At 41.8% G+C, this 20,414-nt stretch overlaps 1 protein-coding gene and 1 pseudogene across 1 annotated transcript; both read right to left on the bottom strand.

Moving 5' to 3' along the window:
- Positions 1-6,677: 6,677 nt before the first annotated feature.
- Positions 6,678-11,751, bottom strand: LOC121016214 (uncharacterized; the record flags this gene model as incomplete). The annotated part of the gene is given in 4 exon segments (XM_040453622.1): positions 6,678-8,294; positions 8,296-9,759; positions 9,762-11,505; positions 11,507-11,751. Coding segments are annotated over 4 exon segments (5,070 nt in total), but the record flags the coding sequence as incomplete, so codon positions are not given.
- Positions 11,752-19,072: 7,321 nt separating this feature from the next.
- LOC121016238 (general transcription factor 3C polypeptide 6-like) lies at positions 19,073-19,828 on the bottom strand (annotated as a pseudogene).
- Between the last annotated feature and the right edge of the window lie 586 nt (positions 19,829-20,414).

Raw genomic sequence — 20,414 nt, 5'->3', positions numbered from 1 at the left:
GAATCGGAAACAGGCTCCAGGCTCCGAGCCATCAGCCCAGAGCCTGACGCGGGGCTCGAACTCCCGGACCGCGAGATCGTGACCTGGCTGAAGTCGGAGGCTTAACCGACTGCGCCACCCAGGCGCCCCCCCCCCAAGTCATTTTTAAATTCATATCCCTTTCGCTTAAAAATGGGGTTAAAATGAAAGACTCTAAGAGTTGTCCAAAACAATGAAGTATCGCACAAGCCAGACAAGATAGCGTTCCTTGTAGATGTAACTAGGTTGTTTACCCACCCAAATCCCCTATTCTAGCGTCACAAAAAATTTTGCTGTTAAGTTTAATATTATCTATCATTTATCTATCTATCTATCCATCCCTAGATAGCTATATTTAATGCCTAGATTATTTACATATGAACGGATATAGTTACACATGCATAGCATAGAGCTATATTTATTTATCTAGATATATAGATGGATTGGTAGATATAAATACCTGCTTATTTATATACATTCTTTCTTGGGCCCAGCCTGGGGGCTCCCCAAGCACCCCCACACCCAACCCCCCGCCGACCCTCCCGCTACCCCTTATATACACCTTGTATACCCCTTATATACATTTGTGAGTGTATGTAAAAAGATAGAATAGCAACAAGTCCCTCTGGCCACGTTTTTCTTTCTTTCCACGTTGAAACATGTCAATGTATTAACCAGTGAAATATGAAAATCTAGTAACTGATAGAATAAGTAAGAGTAGTTCTTAACTACTGTCCACTTCTTGCAAGGTGAAATTTCACACCATCCCCCATTTTCTTATGCTGGATTTGAAAGTTAACTTTCAAATTTATGTCACTACCCCTTTTCTTTGTTCTCTGTATAGACACTAACTACATCAGATCACCTTGTTTGAGATAAGAAGTCCCATGGAATTCAAATTGAAATTAAGACTAGGGAGAAGGGTCTGCGTGAAAAGTTATCTCATTTAGTTTGAATGATTAGCTCACTGCTTTTCTGGAAAAGGTTTAGATAACCTTTCAATGTCACTCCATTTTTTTTTTTTTTTTTACATGAGGGGTTATGAATTTAAGCAATTTTAAGGAACTGATAGAAGGAAAACATAGATGGAATTTCATATTATTACTCAAATGCTTTTCTTTTTTTTAAGTTTTTTTAATGTTTATTTATTTTTGAGAATGAGAGAGACAGAATATGAATTGATGAGGGGCAGAGAGAGGGAGACACAGAATCTGAAGCAGGTTCCAGGCTCTGAGCTGTCAGCACAGAGCCTGATGCCAGGCTTGAACCCACAGACCGCAGGATCATGACCTGAGCTGAAGTCTAATGCTTAACTGACTGAGCCACCCAGGGGCCCCTCAAGTGCTTTTCAATAGAAATTCATTCATTCATTCTTGATTTTGTATTTGACAGTTATGTATAAGTCAATTTCTGATTCTGGACTTAGACCACAGGGTAACTTCTGTCTTTCCTACCAGAATACACTTCAGGTCAAAATGATAAAAATCTTGTGGTTGTAGCAGGGCATATGTGGGCAGTGACAGTGTTTGAAACAGTGCACAAGGCTAAGGTCCTGAGGGCTAGACTCAAATCCAAAGAGGGACAAAAGAGGTGGCTGTCCTCAGAGAAACATCACCATGGCTTTCAGCTACAAGAATCAGGAAGGCAGCCAGGACACAAAGCTCTCTGTGGGGCCCACCTAATCCACTTTAAGAAGCGAGATTTGCCAGCTTCTAGATTCAGTGCCAGATCTGGGAAGGTACGATGACCTTGAAGGTGGCCAAAACAATTCTGACCTGGCAGAGCAGCTATCTTTCATGACAGAAAGCACCAGTTGAAAATAACAATTGCTGATGTATTGAGTCCACTTCTGTGTAGACATTTCCTCATTTGCTGAGCCCTTTGAGCTCCTGCTTCTGATCTGATCGGGATGCTGCTTGTGATTTTCTGCTGTAGGATGTCTGCTCCAGACACCCACTCCTCTTTTGTCTTTAATATGCACCCCTTCTTCTGCTCTTCTAAGAATATGTGAAGTACATGGCAATGGAAGTTCAACTTCAGCTTTGGACAATAAAAAAAGAAGGTTTTGCCTTTCCAAATCTTTTATTTATTTAACAGAAATTTCCTAAGCGCCTTTTATGTTCCAAGCACTGTTCTGAGTACTAAGAAGCATGTGGAAAATTATATAGTCCCTGCCCTCAAGCAATTTATCATTAGTGAAAGGAAAGCAGGAACAAACAAGCAAAAGCTCTACTTGAATATACTATTATAAATACTGGCAAAGACATGTCATATCTACGCACACAGATTTTAGAGAAAACAAACAAAAAGGCTTTGATAAGACTGGGGTATTGTTATTGGAAGAAGGGGAGATTTATACATTCAACAAACACAATGTGAGGACCTACTCTGTGCTAGGAATTATGAAAGGTGTGAGGTGAATAGCCTGAAATGAAGACAGCCCTGTCCTCATTGAGTTTATAGTCTATGACCTTTCTACTCAAAGTATGGTCCATGAAACAACAGTGTCAAACATCATCTCTATTTCTTTTTCTTTTGTTTTTATAACATTGGTAATTTGAGAAGGACATCACTTGGTATAAACACATTGAACATCAGTCAGATATGAATGACAATGCATAATGAGATTTTGAGGGATCCATTTTCTTTAAGCCATTATCCTTCATCATGTCTCAGTTTCCTCATACAATTTTTACTTGAACCTTTCATAATTTCTAATTGATTACAGTCAGCTTCAATTATAATTTTGCCCTGTCATTTGCAAACCAGGGTGATCATCAACAGTCACAGAGTACTTTAAAAACTGTGGATCCTAGGGCCCCACAGCAAAAATTATGATTCAGTAAATCTTGGGTAAGAGTTCAAAAATTTCTTTTTAAATGGACTATTTTTTAAGAGTATCTTAGGTTCACAGAAAAATTGAATAGAAGGTATTTCCCAAATACTCCCTCCCTGATATGTATACCTTCCACTGTTATCAATACCATCCTCAGCACTACCACAACCCAGTGGTACATTTGTTACAATAGATGGGCCTATACTGACACATAATTATCACCAAAAGTCAATTGTTTATGTTAGATTTCACTCTTGGTGTTCTTTCTATGGGTTTGGATAAATGTACAATGACATGTATCCACCATTATAGTGTCATACAGAGTAGTTTCACTGCCCTAAAAATAATGTGTACTCTACTGGTTCATTCCTTCCTCACTAACCTGTGGCAACCAGTAATCTTTTTGCTGTCTTCATAGTTTTGCTTTTTTAGAATGTCATATAGTTGAAATCAAATGGTATGTAGCCTTGTCAAGTTGGCTTCATTCACTTAGTAACGTGCATTTATGTTTCCTCTATGCCTTTCAATAGGTTGATAGCTCATTACTTTTTAGTGCTAAATAGTATTCCATTGTCTGGTTGTATCAGTTTTTTTTTTTATCCATCAACCTACTGAAGAACATCTTCTTTACTTCCAAGTTTGGGCAATTATGAGTAAAGCTGCTATGAACATCTATGTGCAGTTTTCTGTGTAGACATAAGTTTTCAACTCCTTTGGGTAAATACCAAGGGGCATGAGTGCAGGATCACATGATAAGAGTGTGTTCAGTTTTGTAAGAAACTGTTAAACTATCTTCCAAAATGTCTACACCAATTTTTACTCCAATCAGCAATGAATGAGAGTTCCTATTGCTCCACACTCCCAGCAGTATTTGGTGTTGTCAGTGTTCTGAAGTTTAGCCCTTCTAATAGATGTGTACTATTATATTTTTATTTTAATTTGCATTTACCTTGATACATATGACACAGATAATCTTTTCATATTCTCATTTTCCATCTGTATATCTTCCTTTATGAGGTGTTGTTTAAGACTTTTAGCCCATTTTTACACTTGATCTTAGCCAAAAGGCCGAGAAGCGATATTTTAGCCCATTTTTAAATGTTATTTTCTTGTTGGATTTTAAGAGTTCTCTGTATCTTTTGCTGGATTTTAAGAGTTCTCTGTATCTGTATCTTTATTACCTATGTATTCTGTCGCGGCCGGCGCGACAAACACTGAGGTCAGGGTCCTGAGGGTAGGGGAATGCAAGAAAAAAAGGAGAGAAGAGGAAGTTTGGGAACAGGAGGGTCCTCTGGGCTGATGGCCCAAGTGACGGCTTTATTGTTGCTGTACACAATCTTTTATAACCAGACTCTTATGGGTTAGGTCATTCTAAGAATAAACAGGTTTCACATAATTGCTGCCAACCAAAACATTTAGTTCTCTGTTCCTTGTGAATTTTCTAAATGGGTCACAAGACCCTGTTGATAAGATTGCTAGCAAAACACAATTCCCATGTTTGTTTCTATCTGACTCGGGGTAGAAAAAGGGAGGTAGCATTACTGCCAACACCTGCAGACCACAGTCTTCAGGAATTAACTTTCTCAGCCTTGACAAGGCTTTCGTATGCCCTTGAAAATGGGGGAATGGGAGGGGGAACCACCGGGTTGGCTTGAGTCAACAGGGAACATTGCTGGACCCGGTCTCAGCCTGGCACCGGGGCCCGGCCCCCCACATATTCATAAAAATTTTCTTCCAGTCTGTGTTTTTTTTTAGTTGTCTAGACAATGTCTTTTGCAGGGCAGCAAATTTTAATTTAATAAAGTACAGCTTATCAATTATATCTTTCATGGATTGTGTCTTTGATGTTGTATATAAAAAAGTCATCTTCATAGCCAAGGTTACCTAAATTTCCTCTGTTATCTTCTAGGACTTTTATAGTTGTGTGTCTTACATATAGGCCTGGGATCCATTTTGTGCTAATTTCTGTGAAGAGTGTAAGGTCTGTGACTACAATTCATGTGTGTGTGTGGGGGGGGAGTGGGTTCAAGGACCATTTGTTGAAAAGACTACCTTTGCTTAATTACATTGCCTTTACTCCTTTGTCAAAGATCATTTATCAGTTGATTACATTTATGTGGGTCTTTTTCTGGGCTCCCTATTCTTTTCTATTAATGTATTTATCTATTCTTTCACCAATACCATTTGGTCTCATTGCTGTAGCTTTATAGTAAGTCATAAAGTTGAGTAGTGTAGGTCCTCCAACTTTGTTTCTCTCCTGCAATATTGTGTTGGCTTTTCTGGGTCTTTTGCCTCTCCATATAAACTTGAGAATCAGTTTCTCAACATCCCCAAAAATAACTTCTGGGATTTTGACTGGAATTATATTGACTGTATAGATCAAATTGAGAAGAACTGACATCTTGACAATATTGAGTCTTCTTTTCTTATCCATGAACATAGGATATCTCTCCATTTACTTACTTCTTTCATCAGTTATACAGTTTTTATCCCATAGATTTTGTACATTTTTTTTTATTATATCTGTATTATTTTAGGGGTACTAATGTGTTATTGTGATTTTAATTTCAGATTCCACTTGTTCATTGTGTTTATAGGAATATAGGAAAGCAGAATTTTTTTTTTTGAAGCCTTCCTGGTGATTTTGATAATCAGTTAAGTTGGGGATCCTACTGCTTTTCAGGATAGAAAAAGTTTTGAAGTCAAACCACACAACTTTAGATGATATTTGCTAGTTATGGGAACTTCAGAAAATTATTTTGCCTTTTTTGAGTTTTAATTATTTTCCTCTAAAATGGAAATAAAAAATGTGCAAGGTTATTGTTGATTTCATAGGAATGTAACGATTGGGACAGTATTTTTTAAAACACTAAGTGCAACACATATTTTCCCACTGGTGATCAGTACACAGTAGGTAATTGCTACCTCAGCTGTAACTTCTGTTATTGCTGCTTGATTCACTGTTGAACTGCTGATGTTCCAGCCTCTGATAGCAGTTAATTACACAACTATTGTGGTGGATAAATGTTCCTGACCATTTCCTTACCTAATGTTGAAGAAATGTTTTGCTAATAACCTCAGGGCTGCTTCAGAAGCTCATATATTACATGAACTACTGTTATGCCCAGAATTCGTGATCCCCAAAGACCACTAGGGAGCCGAGTCCGATGCAAAAGCAAAGAGCCTTTATTCGAGCTAGCTCGAGCTCAATCCCCTACCTGCACCGATGCAGCGGTGAGATACCAGGGAAAGAGAGCGAGTTTCAAAAGGACAAAGGTTTTATTGGGCCTGGGGGCAGTTGGTGAGGTAATGGCTGTGGCCTCAGCCGATTGGCTGGGGAAGGGTCCTGGGGAAGGGTCCGAGAGTCCTGTTAGGCAGGTGAGGGGGGGTTACTCAAGGGGAGGAGGTGTGGTCAAGGTGAAGGACACAGAACAAGATGGAGTCGGCTGGCGTAGGCCCGCCCTTTCATTCCCCCCTTGTCATGTAGCTTAGGGACCCAATCATGGGACCGGCTGCATTTATGGTGACAAGGGGAACAGAGTTTGGAGGTTTACGCAAAGTTCTGGGAACCAAGTGTCCCTGGGGTGGCTCTGGGACATCTGATTAAGTATTGTCCCCGAGCTGGTGTCTATGATCTGCCAGGTGATGTTTTGGGGGGCGTGGGGACTCCTGGCAGCATGAGCAATGACAAGCAGAGTTAACAGAGTTACCAATATTAGGTAGGTCAAATGCGCTGTAGCTTGAGCTTGAGCGAGTTGTGTTGGTCCCGACTGATGGCCCATCGCGTGACAACATCCTTCCGGATCGAGGAGGGGTCCGCTGGCTGAGCGTGGGTGTGATGGACCCAGGTCGCGATGCCGTCTACCTTGAGAGCGGTGGGGGTTGTCAACACCACGATGTAGGGTCCCTTCCAGCGCGGCTCGAGAGTCTCTCGGTGGTGCCTCTTGACGTAGACCCAGTCTCCCGGCCTGTACTGATGAGGTGTCAGGATCGGGCCAGCCTCGTAGATGGCACGGAGGCGCGGCCAAATGTCCTCGTGCGCCCTCTGGAGCCCACTCAAGGAAAGAAAAAGTTCTTGATCTTTAAACTCAGCAATAAGTTCAGCTCGAAGGCTGGGAATAACAGGGGGTGGCCTGCCAAACATGATCTCGTAGGGAGTAAAACCCAGAGTGTAAGGAGTGTTTCTAACCCGGTAAAGGGCGTACGGTAGGAGAGTCACCCAGTCCCCGCCAGTCTCCATGGTTAATTTGGTAAGGGTCTCTTTTAGGGTTCTATTCATTCTTTCTACCTGTCCTGAGCTCTGGGGCCTATAAGCACAATGTAATTTCCAGTTTGCCTCCACCGCCTTGGCTACTGCCTGTGTTACCTGCGAGATAAAAGCTGGTCGATTGTCTGATCCTACCATGGCAGGAAAACCATACCTGGGTAAGATGTCTTCTAGTAGCTTCTTAGCCACCGTCTGAGCCGTTTCATGCTTGGTTGGGTATGCCTCCACCCAGCCAGAGAAGGTGTCTGTAAATACTAAAAGATATTTAAAACCATACTTTCCTGGTTTGACTTCAGTGAAGTCGACTTCCCATTGGGCTCCCGGTCTGGTGCCTCTGAGCCTGGTTCTTTTTTTATTTGATGTGGCCCTCGCGTTGGTGAGTTGGCAGGTCTTGCAGGCAGATACAACTTGCTCTATTTTGGTGTCCTGTTGGTGAATCTTAATTCCAGCATGTCGGATTAAGTCTTTTAATTTTCGGGCCCCCATGTGAGTAGACCGATGCATGTGCTCTAATATTGAGACTCCGAGCTGGTCTGGCAACACGAGCTCCTTGTTAGGTGTATACCACCATCCCTTTATCTCCTGGGCCATAGGGAGTTTCTTGATCCGCTGTAACTCCTCCTGGGAGTATTTGGGCTGGTCTGGTAAAACTGGATCTCCTGGGTCTGGTAGTTGTATGGTCATGGTGGGGACTGGAGTAAGGGCTACTGCCTTGGCTGCCTGGTCAGCCTTTCGATTACCTCTAGCTACTGGGTTATCAGCTTTTTGGTGCCCTTGGCAGTGGATAATGGCTAGCTTGGCAGGAAGCCATAAGGCTGTAAGCAGGTTAAGTATCTCCTGCTTATTTTTTATAGTCCGTCCTTCTGCCATCAGTAACCCCTTCTCCTGATAAATTGCCCCATGAATATGAGCTGTGGCAAATGCATAACGGCTGTCTGTGTAGATGTTAAGCCGTTTTCCAGCTCCCAGCATCAGCGCCTTGGTGAGGGCTATGAGCTCTGCTCGCTGGGCTGACGTTCCAGAGGGTAGAGCCTCCACCCATACGGTGTCTGTTTCGGTGACCACCGCTGCACCCACATACCTGTGTCCATCTCGCACAAAGCTGCTGCCATCAGTGAACCAAGTAGCCTCAGCATCGGGGAGGGGCCGGTCGGTCAGGTCCGTCCGGAATCCATGTACTTTGTTCCAGGATTCCCGCACAGTCATGTAATGGAGCACCTAGGTCAGGGTCGGGCAGCAGGGTTGCAGGATTGAGGGCTGCACTGGGGTGGAACCGCACTCGTGGAGGGTTGAGTAGGAGGCTCTGGTAATGAGTCATACGTGTATTGCTCATCCATCTATCCGGAGGCTGTTTCAGGACACCTTCAATGGCGTGTGGGGTCGTGATCCAGATCTCCTGTCCTAGGGTCAGTTTGTCTGCATCCTTGACTAGGAGTGCTGTCACTGCAATAATTCTTAGGCATGGCGGCCAGCCGGCAGCCACTGGGTCTAGTTTCTTAGACAGGTAAGCCACTGGACGGTTCCAGGGGACTAAGGCTTGAGTTAGAACCCCTTTTGCTATTCCCTTATGTTCATCTACAAAGAGGTGGAAGGGCTTTGTAATGTCTAGTAGGCCCAGGGCTGGGGCACTTAGGAGGGCCTTTTTTAACTGATTAAAGGCAGTTTCTTCTTTTTCAGCCCATTTAAATGTTTTCCCCTCTTTGGTAGCTTCATATAGGGGCCTGGCGATCTCAGCAAAACCTGGAACCCAGAGGCGGCAGTAGCCGGCTGATCCTAGGAATTCCCTCACTTCTCTTCGGGAGGTGCGAGTAGGGATCTTTAGGACAGTTTCTTTTCTGGCTTCTGATAACCGCTGCTGTCCGCCCTCCAGGATATATCCCAGGTAACTTACCCTCTCCCTGCATATCTGAGCCTTCTTTGTGGATGCCCAGTATCCTAAGGCCCCCAGGGTAGCCAGCAGGTCCTGGGTCCCTCACTCACAGTCTTTGGCCGTGTCCGCAGCAATCAGGATGTCATCTACATACTGTAGAAGGGTGAGGCCAGGGTGCTCCCTTCTGTACTCACCCAGGTCCTTGTGTAGTGCCTCGTCGAAGATGGTGGGTGAATTTTTGAATCCCTGAGGTAGCCGTGTCCAGGTGAGTTGCCCATTGTAGCCCTCCTCCGGATCATGCCACTCGAAGGCGAACAAGGGTTGGCTCTGGGGTGCCAGCGGCAGACTGAAGAAGGCGTCCTTTAAATCTAGTACAGTATACCAGACCCTGGAGGGCGCTAAGGAGCTCAAGAGAGTATATGGGTTGGGAACAGTTGGGTGTATGTCCGCGACCCTCTTATTTACTTCCCGGAGGTCTTGTACCGGTCGGTAGTCATTTGTGTGAGGCTTTTTGACCGGCAGTAAGGGGGTGTTCCAGGCAGACTGGCAAGGAACTAGTACCCCTAGGCTTCGTAGTCTCCGGATGTGTGGCTGGATCCCCTTCCAGGCCTCATGAGACATGGGGTATTGTTTGATCCTTACCGGGCTCTCTCCTGGCTTGAGCTCTACCAGGACTGGGGTCCTGTGAGCGGCTAGTCCCATCCCCCCCGTCTCTGCCCAAACCGAGGGGAATTCTTGTAGCCATCTGTCTATATTATTCTCTCTCTCGGGAGCGCCTCCTGGTGGAGGAGGTATTCATCCTCCAGTTTCATGGTCAGGACCTGGATGGGGTGGCCCTTGCCATCGGTGACCTGAGGCCCCCCTTGTCTGAAAGTTATCTGAGCTCCAATCTTGGTCAGTAAGTCCCGTCCTAACAGCGGGTAGGGGCATTCTGGTATTACCATAAAGGAGTGGGATACCCAGCCCATTCCCAAATCTACTGTTCTTCGGGTAGTCCATGAATACTGGCTCATACCAGTTGCCCCTTGTACCCAGGACTTCTTGCTAGCTAGTTTTCCTTGTGGGGTGCGGAGGACCGAATGTTGTGCTCCGGTGTCGACAAGGAAGTCAATAGGGGTCCCCTCCACTTTAAGAGTTACCCTGGGTTCGGGGAGAGGGTCCAAACCCTGACTCCCCTAATCACTTAGTTCATCCAGCTCTAGGACTTTTACTCGATCAGTCTTGCTTCCCTTCCCGCCAGCTCTTTTTGGACAATCTCGGGCCCAATGCCCTATCTCCTTGCAGTATGCGCACTGATCCTTCTGCAGCCTCTGCTTCCCCCCCTTGGTGCTTTTACCTTTTCTTGTGTCGTCTGCCAGCTGCTGGAGACGGCGGTCTCGTTCCTCGGGGAAGTCAGCAGTGGTAGCTAGTAGTATTCTGGCCAGGTCTCGAGTCTGCTTACTGCTGGCAGCCACCATGGCGCAAGCCTGCTTGTCCTCAGGAGGCTCCCGGTTATTATATACCTTTACGGCTACCACCAGTAAGTCCTGCAGACTTTTTTCTCCTAGTCTATCTATTTTCTGTAATTTTCTCCTAATGTCTATGGCCGATTGGTTTACAAAGGCCATGATAACAGCTGCCTTGCTTTCTGTAACCTCTGGATCCATGGGGGTATAGGTACGGAATGCCTCCATGATCCGTTCTAAAAAGGCCGCCGGAGATTCATCTTTTCCCTGTTGTACATTTCCTACCTTGGCCAAATTGGTTGGCTTTCTAGCAGCCATTCGGAGACCCCCCATTAGAGTCTGGCGGTAGACCCGGAGCCTCTCCTTACCTTCTGCTGTGTTGAAATCCCACTGGGGCCGAGTTAAGGGGAAGGAGGCATCTATCTGAGCCTGGTTGGTGGTGGGATTCCCGTCTGCGCCTGGAACTAGTTTTCGGGCCCCACTGAGGATTCTTTCTCTTTCTTCAGTCGTGAATAGGACCTGCAAAAGCTGCTGGCAATCATCCCACGTGGGCTGATGGGTAAAAAGAACAGAGTCTAATAAATCAATAAGCCCTGCCGGTTTCTCGGAAAACTTAGGATTCTGAGCTTTCCAATTGTAGAGGTCACTAGTGGCGAAAGGCCAATAGTGATGGGGCTGATTCCCCTCCGCGTCTGGGGGTCCGGTGGCTCGCAGGGGCAGAATAGTGGAGTCCGCGGCAGAGGCGGATTGCCCCCTCTGAGCCCTTTGTCTGGTAAAGGGCGGGCTTCCCCCTGGAGCGTTTCCGCCTCCCGCTCTCGGAACAGCGTCTGCCTCCCCCGGAGGGGGAGGATGGTGTTCTTCCAGCATCCTAGAGGGGTTATACGGGGGAGGAAAAATTAATTCTTCTTCAGTACCCCCCTGTAGGACAGGGTAGAGGGGTGCTGAAGGCTGGGTAAGACTTTTCCTCTTCTCTGTCTCCTGCAAAGCAAGAATGGGTTTTGGCTCCAGAGGGAGCAGGGTTAGGAAGGGCTTAAGCCAAGAGGGTGGGTCTTCTACAAGGTCCTGCCATAATGTAAGGGAGCTGATCAAGATGGCCCGCCTTAGGCTGAGAGATGATACTCCTGACTCGGTGGATGGTAGGGAGGTCGAAGGTCCCCTCTGGTGGCCATCCGACATTGAAAGTTGGCCACTCGCTAGAACAAAAAAACTGCAACCGACCCTTTCGGACTTCCACACTGAGGTTGTTAGCTCTTCCCCTCACATCCTTAAAGTGATCAATCATAATACTTAGAGGAGTAGTCTGAGTCTGTCCCATAACGTCCGTCCAGTAAGTCCACAGAACAAAACAGAGAAACACAAAAACAGACAAACAGAGGGCCCCTAGAAAGTCTTCCAACTCCATGGAAGCAAAACTGCAAGCTAGCTTAGACCTTTGAGGGGATTCCATGTCCCTCCAAAACCGATGAGGGGATTCCACGTCCCTCCAAAGACGACGGCCTCATGCCAACCAGCGGGAGCGACCCGCCTCATCTCAGACCTTTGAGGGGATTCCACGTCCCTCCAGAAAGGAGAATCGGATCGTCTTCCGAAACTCCCGGCCCGTGGTCCTCCAGTGCGTCCACTTAGACCGCGTTGGGCACTACCAGAATTCCAGAAATGAGCTCACACAGAAAAGACAGAACAAACAGACACTAACCGTGGCCAGTCAGGCTCTCCGGGTCGGGGGTCCCTCGGGGGTCTTGGGGATCCCGGGCAGAGCCCGCAAATGTTATGCCCAGAATTCGTGATCCCCAAAGACCACTAGGGAGCTGAGTCCGATGCAAAAGCAAAGAGCCTTTATTCGAGCTAGCTCGAGCTCAATCCCCTACCTGCACCGACGCAGCGGTGAGATACCAGGGAAAGAGAGCGAGTTTCAAAAGGACAAAGGTTTTATTGGGGCCTGGGGGCAGTTGGTGAGGTAATGGCTATGGCCTCAGCCGATTGGCTGGGGAAGGGTCCTGGGGAAGGGTCCGAGTCCTGTTAGGCAGGTGAGGGGGGGTTACTCAAGGGGAGGAGGTGTGGTCAAGGTGAAGGACACAGAACAAGATGGAGTCGGCTGGCGTAGGCCCACCCTTTCACTACATCACAGACTAAGGTGCAGATTCTACTTCTTGATCCATTTTTAGCTAAAGCCAATTTATGCCTTTGTAGGTAGGGCTGGAAGGGCAGGTAAAAATTCACTTTCATAGAGATACATGTGGAAGAGACATCCAACTTCATCATCTTCCTGACACTCAGTCCTCACCAACAGTCCCCAGAAACTTTTCAGTGAAACCCTCTTCACCTTGGTCACCTTGTATAAGGCTAACCCCTTTTCATTTAGATCCAGCTCAGACATGAATCCAAGAGAAACTTCCAAGATCCTTTGTCTACATGTAGCCAGAGTGGTATGTCCCTCTTCCAGGCTGTTTTCCCATGGCACTTACTGCTACCTACTGATGGTCAACAGAGCATATGTTTATTTTTCTATTAGCCTGCCAACTCTGTGAAGGGAAAGATCACATTCCATAAATTTTATCTAGTCACACTTAGCACTGTGCCTGGAATACTACTAGTCAAAAATTTAGTTGAGCTGAACTGCCTTATTCTTTTACAGAAGGAAAATTGAGACTCAAAGTAAATGGAGACCTGAGTGCATTAGAATAGACCTCCATGTGCTGACAATAACACTCAAATTAATCACTTGGAAACAAATCAATTAGATTCAAATGCAATTGCTAGCAAATGCCAAGTTTTTTCCTTCTATCCTTATGATAAATGGCACATGATGACTAAATCTTCATATATTTGAAACAAGAAGTTATATGGGAATTATATAATTGTATAGCCTCATCATAGTTTTTAAAAGTATAACAGTGATGAGTAATGTATTTTAGGGTCACCCTCTATTGGTGGTGTCAAAGTCATTCTGTGAAACCATTGTTATTCTTGGTAGTAGCAGAAGACATTTTTCCTTATGTTTTTTTCCTAACATTATATTATGAAAATATTCAAAAAAACATTAAAGTTGAAACACATATCAAAGTTAATACTTGTATAGCCACAATTTAGATTCTTTCAGAACATTTCTTTTTATCATATCTATCTTCTACCTATTCATCAATTTATCTCATTTGTTTGATGCATTTGAAAATAAATGACATAAGTACAATCCCCCCTGAACAAACATATCATTAACTAGATTTCACCAATTGTTTACAGTTGTTTCCTTTCCTATGGAGGTAAAATTTACATGCACTGAAATTCATGAATCTTGAGAGTGTATTAGCTGATTTTTGGTAAAAGCAAAGACCAGTGTAACCAGGCCCTGATCAAGATATAAAACATTACTTTGCACCCCAGAAAGTCTCTTATACCCCTTCTGAATCAATCCTTGCCATTGTTCCAAAAAGACAAGTGAAGTTCTAAATTTTCTTCTACTGTGAATTAATTTTGCCTATTCTAAAACTTCATGTAAATGGAACCACAATGTATGTACTTCCACCCAGCATTTTTTTTTTTTGAGATTCATCAACATTGCTGACTGAATAAGCAATGTGCTCCTTTTTTGCTGTAATTTTCCATTGTGTGAATATATCACAGTTGATAATCTATTGATAGGCGTCTGGGTGTGTTCAATTTTTGATTATTATGGATAAAGCTGCTATGAACAGCTAGTTTTGTGGGTACAGGTTTTTATTCCTCTTGGGTAAATGCCTAAAAGTGGTATTTCTGGGTCACAGAAAATGTATACTTAGATTTTGTTTTAATGCCAGATCATTTCCCAAAGTAGAGGTACCATTTTACACTCCCACCAACAACGTATAAGATTTTGCTTCATATCATATATATATATATATATATATATTTTTTTTTTTTCCTTTTAATTTTCGCCATTCTGGCTTTATGTAGAGATGTGTCATTGTGACTTTATTTTTCATTTTGCTGATGTGCTTAATGATTAATAGTATGTCTTCTTTTGGGGTACTTGCTGGCTCAGTTAATAGAGAATGTGACTTTTGATCTCAGGGTTGTGAGTTCCAGTCCCATGTTGGGGGTAGAGATTACTTTAAAAAAAGAAAATCTTTTAAAAAAAATAGTATGTCTTCTTTTGTGCAATATACATTCAATTTTGTTTCCATTTGTGATGAGTTACTTGTTTTTAAAAAAATTATTTTGTTGTAGACCTTCTTTATATATCTATTTTACCTTTTTAAAAATGTTTATTTATTTGTTTTGAGAGAGATAGAGAAAGATCGTGAGCATGAGTGGGAGAAGGGCTGAGAGACAGGGAGAAAGAAAATCCCAAGGAGGCTCCACACTGTCAGCACAGAGCTTGACATTGGGTTCGATCTCACAAACTGTGAAATCATGACCTGAGCCAAAATCAAGAGTTAAATGCTTAACAGACTGAGCCACCCAAGTGCCCCTATATATCTATTTATTTATTGAAGATCAGGAGTTTTTCATTCTGATCAAATCTAATTTTTCTCTTTAGTTTTATTAAAGTAGTTGAGTAGTTTTTTTTAGTTTCTAGTTTGTTTAGTTTCTTTTGTTCCTCTAAGACTTTATAGCTCCAAAGAATCTTTTCTAATATTTTCTTTAAAAAGCTTTACAATTTTAGCTTTTACATTTAGTTCTATAATCTATCTCAAATTAATTTTGTGTATGGTATCAGGAAATTTTACATTATTAAAATTTTTTTCTGCCCCAATCTCTCTTTTTTCCACATCTGTGTCTCCATGAAAGATTTTTGAAATTTATTACTCAGATTCTTAAGATTCTAGTTGTATTTTCAGTTTATCCCCTTAGTATTGCAGAATAGATCATTCTTATTGAGATACATTTAAGTTCACTGACTTTTGGAATTTTGGTGTGGGGGGGGTCATCTCTATTGTACTTTTACTCTATCCAATATTTTTTTTAAAATGCACACATTGTATTTTATAGTTCTGGTATTTCTACTTGTTCCCTTTAAATTGTTATCTCTGCTGAATTTCCTATCTTTCCAGTATGACATATTTTCTTTATGTAGTCAAACATAGTTAAAAATAGGTATGTTAGTGTCCTGGTCTGCTAATGGCAGCATCTGGGTCACCTACAGTTTATTTCCTGTTACTATCTTTTCTACTGGGAATTTTTCACATTTTTTTTCATTATTAATTATGTTGAGTAGTTTGGTTTGTATCTTGGATAATATGAATGACAGATTTTGGATTTTGGTATATTCTTCCAAAGAATTTTGCTATATATGATGCTTTCATATCCAAATACTGGACTTGTCTCTCTGTTTTTAAAACATATTTTTAAATTTTAATTGAAGTATAGTTAGCTTACAATATTATGTTTCAGATGTGCAACATAGTGATTTGGCAATTATATACATTATAAAATGTTCGCCACAAGTGTAGTTACCATTTTTGCCATACAAAGTTATTACAATATTACCTACATCCCCTATACTGCACTTTACATCTCTGTGAGTTATTTGTTTTATAACTGAGAGTTTGTCCCTCTTCATCCTTTTCACCTATTTGGTTCATCATCCCACCCTCCTTCCCTCTGTCAATACCAGGTTGTTCTCTGTATTTATGATTTTATTTCTGTTTTTTTTTAAACAGAATACATATATATATATAATATATATAATGTAATGTGTATATATGTGTGTATACACATCCCATTATATACTTTATATATATAATCTTCTTTATCCATTCATCTATCAATAGACAGATTTCTTCCATACTCTGGATATTATAAATAATGCTGCAATAACACAGGGGTGCACATATCTTTTAAAATTAGCATTTTTTTTTCTTGGGATAAACATCCAGAAGTGGAATTACTAGATCATATGGTATCTCTATTTTTAATATGTTAAGGAACCTCCACATTGTTTCCCACAGTGGCTGTACCAATTTACATTCCTACCAACAGTGCATGACTGTTCTTTTTTCTCCACATCTTTGCCAACACTTATATCTTGTCTTTTTTTTTTTCTTCTTCTTCAGAATATAAGACTTTATTAACTTCTTCAATGTAAGGTATGTTGAAGACTTTGAGTATGGAATTCTCTCTTGTCCAGCAAGACAGCGGATGCAGAATTAAATATAAGAGAGGCTAATGTCTGGGAGGAGACAAGAACCCCGAGTATGGGTCCTTGCTCCCTATTTATTAGGATCAGAAGGCTTACAAATGTGATGGATGTTCAGAAAGAGTCAATAAAACAATGATCATTAACTCCAGTGTGTGAGAGAAAGGGGGTTTTGAAGATATGTGGTGTTAAGGGTTTGGGTCAATACAAAACAAAACCCTGGTGTTGAGCAGATGGCTGTTTATGGCAGGCACCAGGCATCCTGTCTGTTTATCTTAACTTGCCTAGGGGGTAAGATAGATAGAGCATGCTACCTCAGGGTCAAGAAGGCACTTTTCTTTTGCTAATTAGCTCCAGGCAATTTCACCCTGTCTGCTGTGGTCTATTGCCCTGTTTACCACTTCTCAGATGCTTTTATCCTGTGGAAGCAGCTTTCTGCTTTTGTTCTATGCTGGGGGCACTTTTTCTCTGTTTGTCTATTCTTGGACGCTTTCGTCCTAAACTGTGTTAAGCCATTGGTGCAGGCTCAGGGAATTCCTAACCTTACTCCCCAATAAGGTAGAACTACACTGCAGTCTAGATCAGTTCCTTTTGCAAGATTACAAATCTCAAGAATCTTCCATTCTACTTCCTTGGACTTTTCTCTATTTTTCAAAATGCATAATGAATTAAGTAGGGTTATGTGTGGCTAATACAGAGTGACTTAAAGAAGAGAAAAGTTACTTCTCTCTTACATAAAAGGCCAGAAGTAGGTAGTTGCAGTGCCTTATCTACCTGAACAGCAGCAGTAGTCACAGGTTTGTAATGGTATTCACGCTTACAGTACCCAATAGGCTTCATGGGACTGAACCCGGCACCAGGCTCACTTAATTTCATAGGAACCAGCACAGCAGCTTGAGGATTGTTGCAATAGGAGGCTCTACTCTGGCACCCAATTGTCAGTTCAGGTGTAAGGGAACAAGATGATTTGGGTGGGTGCACAAGCCACACTGGTTTAGAAACTTCAGTCTCCTCAAGAACCAATATTTCTTGTAACATCCATGAGTGTAGTTTCCAGGGATTTTGTAATAAGAAACACAGCACTTAAAGAAGCCCAAAGTCCATATTTTCCAATAGGCAGAGTTGTCATAGCCTTCTTGGTCTAGATACAGTTTACCAATAAGGGGATATTTTTAATTATAAACACTATTGCCTGACATCGCAGTTGACATTCTATTGTTATTTTATCTAGTAGATTTCCAGAGAAAACAATGCCAAAAGGTAATCTTGAAGTCATTTTACCAGGAAGAAAAAGATTATTATTAATCTATTAAAGGTTATTATTAACCTTCTTTATTCTTGTCAGTACAGGACACTATCATATCAAGATCCATTATTATTATTAATTACTATTATTATTATTGTTATTATTATTTTTAATTTCAGAGATACAGAGTGAAGTCAGGGGCAAAAGGAGAGAGAGAATACTTAGTGCAGAGTCTGACGTGAGTCTCAATACCATGACCCTGGGATCATGACCTGACCTGAAATCAAAATTGGACCCTGAATTGACTGAGCCATCCAAGTACTACAGAGTCCAATATTCTATCTATTGCTCTGCCATTCATAGCTTCTATTTCCAAGGTTACTTTATAGTCCAAAAAGCCTCCTGAATATCTAGCCACCATGTTCATGTTTCAGCAAGAAGAAAGAGAAGATGAACTGGCCCATTTCCCTTCATGCCTTAAAGTTTAAGGCAGCTTTCCAGAAGCATTTATCACTCAATACTTATAATTCCATGTCACTGGCCAGAACTTAGCCATGTGACCACATATACACATCGCTAACCAGAATAATTCTGGGATTTTGTTACAAACCCAAAAAAGAAAGAACAGATATTGAGTGAGGTAATTAGTAAGTTGGGTCAGAGATAGGATGATGGAAGAAACAGGAGACAGTCAGAGTGAGAGAGACTTGACCATTAGTGGTTTTGAAGAGAGCCAAGGAATGTAGGCAGGCTCTAGAAGCTGGGCACAGTTCTCAGATGACAGCAAGAAAATGGGACCTGGATTCTTCAATTGAAAAGAATTGAAATCTGCCAGCAACTGAATGAACAAGGAAATATAATTCCCCACTCCCAACCTCCAAAAAAGAATGAAGTCCTGTCAACACTTTAATTTTAGCCCAGCCCATGTCAGATGGCTGACCTACAAAGCTGCAAGATAATACACTTCTGTCATTTTAAGCCACTAAGTTCATGGTGATTTGTGATGGCTGAAAAACAAAAGCAAAAACAAAAACAAAAACAAAAAAACTTTTACACTTACCTTAATAAAACTTCCAATCTAAAGGACTTATCAGTGATGGGTCCCTATAGTCATTTATACCAAATTTTAAACTTTCAACTCATATCTCATCCTTAATGATTCTGGTATATTAAACTGTGTTATATTGGAAATGTGTGTATAGCCAACAAAACTAGTAAAATAGTAAAAAACTGAAAGTTACACGATAATTTTATATAAAAACTCCAAAAAGTTCATTAGTAGTTGTTATAAGAAACATTTCTTCTAGGAGTGATTTCTAAGGCAATAGAAGTGAGTTTTATGAGTTTATGAGTTTCCATAAAAACAGAACCTCTGTCTCAGAAGAAGGGATATCAATAAGAGGACCAGGCTTCTCTATTTCCAAGTTCAGTGGTTTCCCCTGTTCATAACTCAGGTTTGAATTATCTTTCATTTTAATCTCTTCCTCTTCCACTTCCAAAGGTTTGTCTGAGGCTGAAGGCTCATTATCTTCATTTTCATGCAGAAAGCTAAAATCATGTTGGGTCTATAGAAGAAATCGTTGTCCTTGATTTGTAGCCATTCCACATCACCTGTTTTCTTCTCCTTCTCTCTTTTCTGTCAGAAGAGTCCTTGTCATGCTGAGTTTCTTCATTGTATGGCATTTTATCTTAGCACTGTTTTTTTTTTATTGCCCTCTGTATCATCATATTCAACATTTTCTTCAGATACAATCCAGGTCCCAAGAGTGTCTTCATACTCTCCATACTATTCTTCATAGCTGTCCACTTGAAGAATGGGCCTCTCAGTGTCAATTCCTAGAACTTTGCATTTATTTTCACATTTTGATAGAAAGTCTGAATCAATAATTCCAGACAATTCCACCAAAACCAACTCTCTACCTCTTCTTCTTCCTCTTCCTTCTCCTCCCAGCTCCTCTCATCAGTGGCCACCCTAATTCTGCACCTCTTTGGGACCTCTGAATCAGTGGCCATGCTCTCCAGGGCTACCATCTTGAGTAGAGGCCTAACTTGTGTTTTTGATCCTAGCCATTCTGACTGAGTCAGGTGATATCTCTTTGTGGTTTGGACTTGGATTTTCCCTGATGTTGAGCACATTTTCATGTGCCTGTTGGTCATCTGTATGTCTTCTTTGGAAAAATGTCTTTTCAGGTCCTTTTTTCACTTTTTAGTTTGCGTGTGTGTGTGTGTGTGTGTGTGTGTGTGTGTGTGTTTATGTGTGTTGAGTTGTGAGTTCTTTAAATATTTTCAATATTAACCTCTTATCTGATGTATCATTTGCAAATATCTTTTCCCATTCTGTTGGTTGCTTTTTCATTTTGATGATGGTTTCCTTCACCATGTAATAATTTTCTAGCTTGATGTAGTCCCAATTCCTTATTTTTTGCTTTTGTTTCCTTTGCTTTGTGGAGACAGATCCAGAAAAATATTGCCAATACCAGTGTTTAAGAGTTTATTGTCTATATTTTCTGTGAGGAGTTTTATGGTTTCAGGTCTTACATTTAGGTCTTTAATTAACTTTGTATTTATTTTTGTATATGGTGTAAGAAAGTGGCCCCAGTGTCATTTTTTAGCATGT

The sequence above is a fragment of the Herpailurus yagouaroundi genome, unplaced genomic scaffold, assembly GCF_014898765.1.
Source record: "Herpailurus yagouaroundi ecotype Mexico unplaced genomic scaffold, PumYag 210, whole genome shotgun sequence".
Taxonomy (NCBI): Eukaryota; Metazoa; Chordata; class Mammalia; order Carnivora; family Felidae; genus Herpailurus; species Herpailurus yagouaroundi.
The sequence above is the reverse complement of the archived record's forward strand: the minus strand, read 5'-3'. Positions and strand labels throughout refer to the sequence as shown.